Consider the following 11,013-nt stretch of genomic DNA (forward strand, 5'->3'; position numbering starts at 1 on the left):
GATTATTATCTCCATTTTAGCATGATGATGTGACTAATCAAACGAATGCCCCAAATCCTATTTGAAAATAGCAGAAATTGCACTTTTTTTCTTCTAAGTATAGGCCTTTATTGAATTACGTTTTTTATTTGTTGTTCCTTTGTTTGCATCACTCTGCACGCAATTAATTCTAAGCCTAACTGGACCAACTCCTTATGAGTTTTTTTTCTCCAACCCTACAATAAATACATTTTTGTCAGTGTACTTTTTAATGAAGTGACAAATTACAGAATGCCCCCACCCCCTGAATGGAGACATGTTTTTTTGTGTGTTAAAAAATTGTTGTTTCTACAAAATTCAAACAATATAATTTTGTTTCAATATAGCTATATACAAAAATGAAAATAATACGACGGACTGTTGACCATGCGGCCACACCTGCCTATTTTGTCCCATACGTTCGAATGAACGTCCGCCACATGTAAACACACATGTAGCTAAATCATAGGCCTATTTCGAAAGATTCTGAAGGCTGTATGTGAAATAATAATAATAATAATACCAATAATAATAATAATAATAATAATAATAATAATAATAATAATACTACAATAACATTATTATTATTAGTAGTCGTATTAGTATTATTATTATTATTGTTATTAATATTATTATTATTAATATTATTATTATATTTTTCCAGTATGGGGGCCACCGAGCAGAAGGTACTAATGGCCAGATATGCAAAGCATGTCGGGCAGTGGTGTGAAAATGCGCGCAATGCCCGAGAGACGCTCCTCGCGCTCCTTCGCCTGGAGACATGATTCATTCACGAGCTCCACTTTGACCACATAAGGCGGCACGAGCGGGCCCAAATACATAACGGGCGGGACCAGGGGAAAGTTCCGGGGGGCTGTGATTGGTCGTGATTGGGTGCTCTGTGCTGTGATTGACAGGCCCCTCTCTCCGGCTCTCCTCTAGAAGCTCCATGTTGACACTTTCCCAAAGTCCGCACCGCGCTCACGGATAACGGAGACGGCGGTCTTGCTCGTCCATTGTCGGCCAGAGAGACTAGTGGACAGCGAACCCGTCCCACCGAGGACAGTTTGTTAGCTGGACTGTTTACAGCCCCGCCTTGGTGAACTTTTCTAGCTCTTTGCTGCTTTGACGCAGTTCCCTTCCTCTCGCTCCTCTCTCCCAAACCGAGAGACATGGCAGAGAAGCGGCGTTCTCCGTGCACGCTGAGCGTAAAGGCGCACGCATTCTCGGTCGAAGCGCTGATCGGGGCAGAAAAAAGGCGCAGGACCAATGGAGAGGATACCGTGAGCGTCTCTCCCGGCGGCTTCGAGGACGCGACTGATGTCTCTGATCTCACCGGGAGCCCCGGGCCGCGCGCCGAGAGAGCGTGCCCCAGCGACCGGGGCAGCGAGGCAGAATGCACAAGTGACGGATCCCGTAAGTAGCCTACATATTCACAACACATTATTTTAATGGGCTAATAGGCCTAATAATACGAAGTATAATTATTATTTATAACCTAACATGCATGGGAGGCTATCCCTATTTGGCAGGGGTTGGAAATAGGCCATGACTCTTAACTCTGAGTATAACTGCATAAAATAATAGCTTACTGAAAGTATACCCTACCCTATACACAGCATACAAATGAGCTATAGGCTATTAATAATTATAATACGATCTAATGTCAAATCAATATGCCTGAATCAAGCCCATTGACTTTGCCTATTTCTTGCAGCCTTTGCAACTGCAATATATCACAAACGGATGGCTTAAACGTGTTTTCCCCCTGACATTATTTTCGAATGAGACAATCAGACATCGAGAATTTGCTGCAGGAAAAGTCAATAGCGCAACGGAAAAGATGCCTATAAAACAAAACAATGATAGGCTGGTCAGAGCGGTGGAGTGGAAATGTGATATCATATCACGGCCCTGGTCTAGTAAATATGACTGGTGTGAGTGTGACTAATGTGAGACGCTTTATGAGTTGTGTTGCAATCATAAACACGCCAATTAGCAGCGTATAAAGGGAACACTGCCATGGAAAGGATGCTGCAAGGTCTGCAGAAAACATAAAGTGAGCGGCCATGACAAATTAGGAATTAAATCTGTTTCAAGTTTAGCATGCATTTGGCTGCATGGATTTATCTTTGTGCTATAGGCCTAGTTTTGTCTTGTTAGGCCCATGCATAACCTATACATTTCCACTTAGCGAGTTCTACTCTGAATAGCACAAATAACAGCGGTAAAGACATAATAGCCTATACACATAATGGTTATAATCACAGATTCAAACGGTCAGTCTAACGAAAAATCACTAGGGACTTTGTATATTTGTGGTATTCAAATTAGTATAGAGGTATACACAGGCTATTTTTTTTTATTATCTCACATCATTGTGTTCATTTCATATTCTTAGGAACTTGTAAAGTGAGTGTCATAGGCTAGGCATATATCTTTTATATATTCATAATTTCCAATAGGCCTATTGTGTCGTGTGTGTGTGTGTGTGTGTGTGTGTGTGTGTGTGTGTGTGTGTGTGTGTGTGTGTGTGTGTGTGTGTGTGTGTGTGTGTGTGTGTGTGTGTGTGGACCTATAGTGAAATAGTGACTTTCATTATCGACTTGGGTGTCACATCGCTATATAATATTCCAATAGGGGTTGTAATAGTGATTTTAGACGCATCGTCGTCGTTAGTCATCTTCATTTTATCTATTCATATAATATTCTTAAAGTGTCTATGCACTCAACAGTGAGTTATAGAATTATCGTATAAACTGTATCTCGATATAAATAGCCTAACAGTCCTGCAATAGTTTTGCTGTACGATACGAAATACTTTATTAATCCCCCAGGGGGGGGAACTGAGTGCCACCATATTGTACATGCAAGAAAACAGACAGTAGACAAAGAATAAAATAAAATACATTTATTATACATCACAAACGAGGCCAACCAGGTTAATAAGTAATGGGCAATACAATTGGCATATCCTTCTAAAATGTAATGAATGGGATCTTCGTTATTTGAATCACATAAAATGCATGGTTAAACTTTATGTGTTTTGTTATCGTGAATGGGTGAAATAGCCTATATAAAGTCAAAATGTTCACATTAAGAATCCCTTCCTTTGTGCAGCGGAGAGCGAGGACGCGCTGCTGGAGAGCCCGCAACCAGGAGCGCCGTGCACAGCGCCGGTAACCGGGACCGGAGAAGAGACCCGCGTGGACCTGCAGGGATCAGACCTGTGGAAACGGTTCCACGAGATTGGCACGGAAATGATCATCACCAAGGCTGGACGGTAGGGCACAGATCATGGGACTGAATATTGTCTGGGAGGGGGGTGAAATCGTCTTGTCTTTCAACAATAGCAGAAGAAAAAACAAACCACACATCTGCTGGATTTAGAATGAGAAATGACAGACACTAAAACCTGTAGGCCTACACTATACAGTATAGGCTATAGAAAATGTTAAAAGTCTATAGCTAAATTGATCAAAACAGCTGTCTTAAGTAGAAAATCACTGCATGAATTAATTGAGTATGATAACAATCAATGATAAATTCTGAAATAAACGGATAATGATTACATTAGGTTAAAATTGTTGGAACAATTAACAAATAATAATAATAATTATTATTATTATTATTATTTATTGTTATATCATCATCATCATTGGGGTCCAAGCACGTATAGTGCGTGGAACCTTATTCTTAATATAGCCTATGGCCTTATTCTTAATATAGCCTATGGCCACTGCAGTTATTTTAACCAGCGCTAAGATGCATGTTTTCTATATTTAAACTAGCCTCTATACTTTTTTCTTTGCTATGCATGTTATTGGCATTGGATTATTGAAATAGGAAAAGAATAAGCGCATGTCCTGTTGCCTGCACCAATTGAAATCTCAATGCGGATGATTTATTTGCTTTTCCTCTCAGGCGGATGTTCCCCGCTATGCGCGTAAAGATTGCGGGCTTGGACCCACATCAGCAGTATTACATCGCCATGGATATAATCCCCGTGGACAACAAACGATATAGGTGAGAGACGCGCACGCACACGCGCACGCGCACGCACACGCACGCACGCGCACACACACACACACACACACACACACACACACACACACACACACACACACACACACACACACACACACACACACACACAATTCATGCCAGTGGCAAAACAGGCTGCAAAACCTTACAGTAATACATTTTAGAATGATAGCCTGCTAAGCCTATCCAAATATTACAGTACACCATGGCTGTTACAGGAATAGGCTATTAGTGATACCCTTTGGAGATGGGGGGAAAATACTACCCTGTAAGATGATGTCACTATATCTTCACCATTAGGTCTACCACAGTCCCCAGGAATATTACGGCTATATTACAGAGATTTTTCGTTAGGCTTTCGTTATGTTTTTAGTCTTAATTTAGACTCGATGTATACATGTGCTAGAGACTTTTCAGTTGTGCAACCTCAGCTCCCAGAGCCGCAAATGGCGCTTGGCACCGATGATTTGTCACGGCGGTTTTGCGTCCCTTTTGGAAAAGGCCTTTTGGACGCCTAACCTCCCCACCCTTTGGGTCAAACCAACAAACGACGTTATAATACAGCATGCACACACAGCATGCACACTTCTTAGTGCAGGGGCATCAATTCACTGAACCCATACATAGTCAAGTCTTTGCATGCAATGTCATTATGCCAAAACCCGTGCATTTTGGACACGCAGTGGAAGAATGAGTGATGACTCCTCCTGACAAGATATACTTTGTTCTATACGTAAAGTTATTATGGCCTATAAGCAAACTTTCTTGTACAAATACAATAGCAGGATAGGCATGCCGTGCGCCACGGAGGGCCAAGATAGGCAGCTTTTCATTCCAACATAAAACACGTCCGATTAGGTGATTATTGATTACACTTCAACCCAACCCTTCAACCAAGAGGAAGTCAATAGTGATCAACATAAGGTGTTTGAGTGGAATGAATACCTGCAGACTCTTATAGCCCTGTTGGTTTGATGCTATTAAAAACGACAACATTCCGTTCGAACAAACGGAGCATTGCTTCTTATGGGAATTAAGTTGCAAATAATAATAAAATGCAGTAAACCTTATTTTCACGCCGTGAAAATAAGGTTTACTGCATTTTATTATTATTATTATTTTAAATGCAATGTGCACAGAGGGAAAAACGTGTTAGGATGCGAACCTGAAATACATTTCCCGAACAAGGTAATGAAGCAACAATTAAGAACTGCAGCGTGACGTCACTTGACACCCAGAAATGCGCAACCCCGCGGCAGTTATGAGTTGTGCCAAACAAACGTTAAAAACTATAGCCTACATCGCTTATATTTTGACATTCTGAGTGAGAGCAGAAGTAGCTCAAGAGTTTGATGTATAATATATGCATGTGTTAAAGTTGTGTGAACTGTCGCAGTTTTTAAAATGTAAACAGAGTTAAACGGCGAGTCAGACACACAAGCCTTGCGCCACTTGGGCTCCATATAGGTTCCATTGCCGTTGCCACCCAGTGACGCGGTTTGTTTACCAAAATGCTGCTCGGCTGATCCCTCGTATTGATCCCCTTGGATGACAATTTTGATGGAATATGGCTCTTTGTTCTTGATAGCATGTTGTTCTCTTCTTCGACTTATAGCGGGTGACCAATCGCCGTTATTGTGTGTCTTCTAGCCTGTATACATGTAGCCTAGTGCCAATAGGACAAATAATAATTATATTATAAATGACTTGACTTCTCGCTCCCCACCTGCATGTCTGTGAACCGCGAAGGTATGTGTACCACAGCTCCAAGTGGATGGTAGCGGGGAACGCGGACTCCCCCGTCCCGCCCCGGGTGTACATCCACCCGGACTCCCCGGCCTCCGGAGAGACGTGGATGCGTCAGGTGGTCAGCTTCGACAAACTCAAACTGACCAACAACGAGCTGGACGACCAGGGGCACGTAAGTATGGTAGGCTATGACGAAAATTACTAATGTGCCTGGCATATTCTTATAGGGATTAAAGCATACGCAATAGTGATTTTATGTCATATTTTAGTTTTTTGATTTTGATTGATATTAATTTATTTAAAAAATAATTTTATTTTTTAATTTGTAATCATGATGTCACTGCACTTTCTAATTGTTCAGTGGTAGCTATGATAGTATATCATATAATATATATATATATAATAAATATATAAATATATATATATATATATATATATATATATATATATATATATATATATGTGTGTGTGTGTGTGTGTGTGTGTGTGTGTGTATGCTGTATGAATGAACCCAATTAAATACAACGCTAACAAGCCTGCATTAAAAAAGTACAGCCCTACAAAAAGGTGTATAAGGGTGTGTGTGTGTGTGTGTGTGTGTGTGTGTGTGTGTGTGTGTGCGCGCGCACGCACACATATGTGCATCTATATGTCTGTGTGTCTTTGTGCTTGCGTGCATTCATGTGCATTATCCCCAGAATTTGTTTTATGGTTGTGTGAATAACATATAATTTTGCTACTGTGTAATTTGAGCCTGAGCCGTTTATGTTCCTCCCTCCCCGGTTCAGATTATTCTGCACTCCATGCATAAGTATCAGCCGCGGGTCCACGTCATCCGCAAGGAGTGCGGAGAGGAGCTGTCCCCAGTGAGGGCCGTGCCTGTGGGGGAAGGCACCCGGACAGTCTCCTTCCCCGAGACGGTGTTCACCACCGTCACCGCATACCAGAACCAACAGGTAGCCTGGCTGACCTCCACACAACCACACTTCCTTCTCAAAACCAACACCACCAGCTGAACAAAGCACACCAAATCAGGCAGTGGCCTTCAAAGTTATATCCAGAGGATTCGAAGTGCTGCATCCCTCTGTTGACTAGACGTTTGTTTGTTTAATTTAGTCTTATAATGCTGACTGCAACACACATAGAGCACATTTATGTCAAACAATCAGATACCTTGGCCTAATAGGACAATTAGCTGGGGGGAAGCACAATTTGAAAGAAGACATGTTGACTCCTTCATCGTACTGTATGTTCTGCATCAATGAGACAGATTAAAAAAGTGGCTTATGTGTGCGTGCGTGCGTGCGTGTGTGTGTGTGTGTGTGTGTGTGTGTGCGTGTGTGTGTGTGTGTGTGTGTGTCTGTGTGTCTGAAAGAGACAGAGAGACAGAGAGAGAGACAGAGAGATCCTGTGTTGTTGTTAAGGGGCTGTGCCACTGGCTATATACTGAGAAAAAAAAATCTTATTGAACATTTTGTTCAGAACCCGGAATCTGGAAGAAAAACAGAATAGTAATATTTTGACCAATCATAATACAGATTTTGACCGGTCATCAACTTTCACCTGTTTTGCTGCCAACTCCACACACCACACATGCCTTTTCTATTTGTTATGATAGAAAAGCGGTCTGAACCTACACTGTAGGTCCTACAGTGATATCATACCCTTGAATGGGCAATTTTCCATCTATACCTTTCACTGAAAATCTATAGTTATCAAAACGGGTACAATACACATGTTGTTTGCCCCTTCCCATTCACCGGATTGCTGCTGCTGCACTCAAGTCCATTTTTGTACTTCTACTTCCTCTGAGTGTTAAAGTTTTAGGGGACTTTAACACCACATTTCAAAGCGTATAGGCTATACCATCAGGGGAGGCTGCTGCTTTTTCTGGACTTGTGTTCTGGCCTTTGAAGTAGGATGTTAGCTCGCCTGGCCGGCCACAGCGCATGATGGCTGATGTCAGAACATGGTGGCGATGCCTATAAAAGTCCCTCTGGACGCGGGTCACAGAGCGTGGACCTTATACACACCACACACAGCCGAGTCGGGACATACGTATACACTCACATGTGTTAGTGCACACACACACACACACACACACAAGCACACACACACACACACACACACACACACACGCAGGCAGGCGCAGAGGCATGCAAACACACACAAACACACACACACACACACACACACAATGGGCTCAAACACACGTACACTTTGTACATGTAAGTACTAGAGCAAAATATGCAAATCACTTTGGTTAGAACAATCTTCTCCCTGTGTATAAATGCACATTATCATGGACTGTGTAATATATGAATGTTTGCGAGTAATGGGAGTCTGTATTTTTGCCCTCTTTCAGATCACACGGCTGAAAATCGACAGGAACCCTTTTGCCAAGGGCTTCAGAGACTCTGGCAGGAACCGGTGAGTTCGCTTCCACCACACAGATTTTCACATTATCTGCTGCATTAGGGGCAATGTGCGATGCATGGCTGCATTCTATTCTGGCTTGCTTGTGGTTTTTGTCACAGCTATTTGCAATCTGATTTTATGGGGAGCAAAGCTATATATTTGTTTTCTTTTTTTTCCCTAATGGAAAATGTGCAACAACCCAATCCATTAGCTCTGTTGTGGACACGGGGGGGGGGGGGGGGGGGGGGGGGGGGGGGGGGGGGGGGGGCGGGGGAGGGGGGTGGTGTGGGGCGGGGTCAAAGACCCAACAGTCGTGGCACACGTTTTTATGATTTCATCATATTAATTGCTGATGCATTTTCATTTCAATGTGTTAAGTTTAAAGGCACATTAATTTCAACAATGACACAGTTGCGGGCACGGGACTGTGGAGAGAGAGAGGGGGGGGGGGGGGTGGGGGGCGTGACCTCGGCAACAAACCCAAATGGAGCGTCAGATTCCAGCCAGCCACGAGAACATAAACATCAACAGCAGATATCATAAAACGCCAAGAGTGTCCTGCAGAAAATCTATATAAACACATTTATAAACATATATATAAACACAGCATTAAAACAACACGGCAGTAAAAACTCCTACGTCTCCAAACAGCCACTCCCATGAGGCCCCCATAGAAACCATTAGAGAGAGAGAGAGAGAGAGAGCATGTGTGAGAGAGAGTATCTGAGAGGGAGGAAAGGTAGAGAAAAAGCAACCTGGATAACCGAGGGACCCTGACAGCTGACCCTATAAAAGTTAAACTCAGGAAGGCAGGGGAGAAAAAAAGTGCCCTTAAATATTACAGGAAGAGTTAAGCAGTTTGCTAAATAAACTCCTGCTCTGATAGGCTGCTTTCAGAGCGCACAGAGCCGCTCAGGGCAGCTTGTCTAAATTATCACCGTGGCTACGACCCCGCGGGGGGGAGGACTTTTATCCTCACGCTAACGAGGGGTAACAGAGCGCTCGCATTACCCCGCCGCGGCAGCCCCTCTGCCCCACCTATAGGGAAGGAGGCAGGGGTGGGGTGGGTGGGTAGCGGTGGGCGGGGGGAGGGGGAGCCCCACCTCATAAATCCTTGCTGTGGCTTCCTGCTCCTTCGTCCTGATTCGCCCGTAAAAGCCGTGTGAAAGCAATTACCCCGGAGCACCCGGCTGGGAGCGGCCAATCGCAACGCGGCGTTTATGCCCCTCATTACCTGCGCCGGTCTCCATGGAGACGGCGAGAGAGGGAGAGAGAGAGAGGGGCCCGCAGGCAGCTAAGATGGCCGCCAGCTGGTTGGTGTAATGTCCGACGCAGCGAGGCATGCCGGGAAGGGGGCCGCGCCCGCTGCATCAATGGCCGACAAATGTGTGCGAGTGGGAGGTTCTCAATCTTGATTTCTGTGTTGCTGATCTATGTGTTTCTGACCCTGTGTGTGTGTGTGTGTGTGTGTGTGTGTGTGTTTATGTGTGTGTGTGTGTGTGTGTGTGTGTGTGTGTGTGTGTGTGTGTGTGTGTGTGTGTGTGTGTGTGTGTGTGTTTACAGAATGGGTCTGGAGGCTCTGGTTGAGTCATATGCGTTCTGGCGTCCATCTCTGCGAACTCTCACGTTTGAAGACATCCCTGGCATGGCGAAACAAGGTAGAGTTTGCTGGACGACGACAATTCTAAGATTGAAAACTTCTAGTGCAAAGCTGTATCCCCAATATCCAAAGCAATCTAAATCCAGTAAGGAGGGAAGATCTTAGAGCCAATGTGTTTCGATCAGGCAAGAAAGGTCGCCATATAGTCCTCTAACCAGACTGCTCTAGATACTGGAAACAAGTGGAAGTAGGATTCACCTTGTTTCTGTTTGCTTCTGCAGGAGTCCCAGGAGCACACGGAGGTATGGGCGCATCATCCCACCTGCTCTCCTCGTCTCCATGCTCCTCGCCCTTCCAGGTGTGCCCTCTCAGCCCACCCGACTACAACTGCGGCCGACCCACACACCCCCTCCATCGCTACAGCAACGGCCCGGAGCCCTTCCCCCACTCCAGGGGTCCCTCAAGCTACGAGGGCGAAGGCTTCTGTTCCCTGCCGCTCCCTGCCTCTCAGATTGGCTATCTACCAAGCCCCTCGCCCCAGGGTTACGCCGGGCTCCGCCTCCACACGCCGCCGTACAGTCTGTACGGTTACACCTTCCCTCCCTCACCGCGCCTCGCTGCAAGCCCCGATAAAATGGCCGCCGCCGCCAATCATCAGAGCGCTTTCCTTGGCTCCTCGCCCAGCGGGACTCTAACGGACAGTCTGGGCATGCTCAGCGGAGGCCAGCAAGGCTTCTTGTTTGACTCTCGGACTTTAGGATTGGCCGGTAGCCAGCCGGGAGGAGGGGCCTCACAGGTCACCGCTCACATGGGCTGAACTCGACCCCTGACCTGTGGGGCTGTCATGGAAACGGCATGACATTCTGGAATGGGTATACGTTGCTTTTGGTTCAGAACTTTGTCCAAATGAATCATCTACACAGTACGAGCTGAACAATCACTTGCAGAACTGCGGACAGAACCAAAGGCAGAGAAGCAAGAGGTTTCGGCGAGCAGAAAGAGCTTGCCAAAGCTCCCTGAAGGGAATATTTTTTTTTACCAAGTTCTTATTTTTCAAGCATGCTCTCTGTGACACGAGTGTCTTGGGGGTTGGGCTGCAGCTGCAGCGGTCGCTAAAGGAAGAGACTGTGGCTTCGGATAAGGAGTCCAAATAATGCAACCTATCATTGAACTGGAACAGAATA

At 44.9% G+C, this 11,013-nt stretch overlaps 1 protein-coding gene across 1 annotated transcript; it reads left to right on the top strand.

Moving 5' to 3' along the window:
- Window positions 1–1,190: 1,190 nt before the first annotated feature.
- On the top strand, window positions 1,191–10,646 carry tbx18 (T-box transcription factor 18; the record flags this gene model as incomplete). The annotated part of the gene is made up of 8 exons (XM_083643703.1): window positions 1,191–1,434; window positions 3,139–3,301; window positions 3,943–4,044; window positions 5,812–5,983; window positions 6,600–6,767; window positions 8,177–8,241; window positions 9,793–9,887; window positions 10,111–10,646. The coding sequence occupies 8 exons, from the start codon at window positions 1,191–1,193 to the stop codon at window positions 10,644–10,646; spliced, it is 1,545 nt and encodes a 514-aa protein (XP_083499829.1).
- Between the last annotated feature and the right edge of the window lie 367 nt (window positions 10,647–11,013).

This window comes from Poromitra crassiceps (genome assembly GCF_964638095.1).
Source record: "Poromitra crassiceps genome assembly, chromosome: 9".
NCBI classification, from domain to species: domain Eukaryota; kingdom Metazoa; phylum Chordata; class Actinopteri; order Beryciformes; family Melamphaidae; genus Poromitra; species Poromitra crassiceps.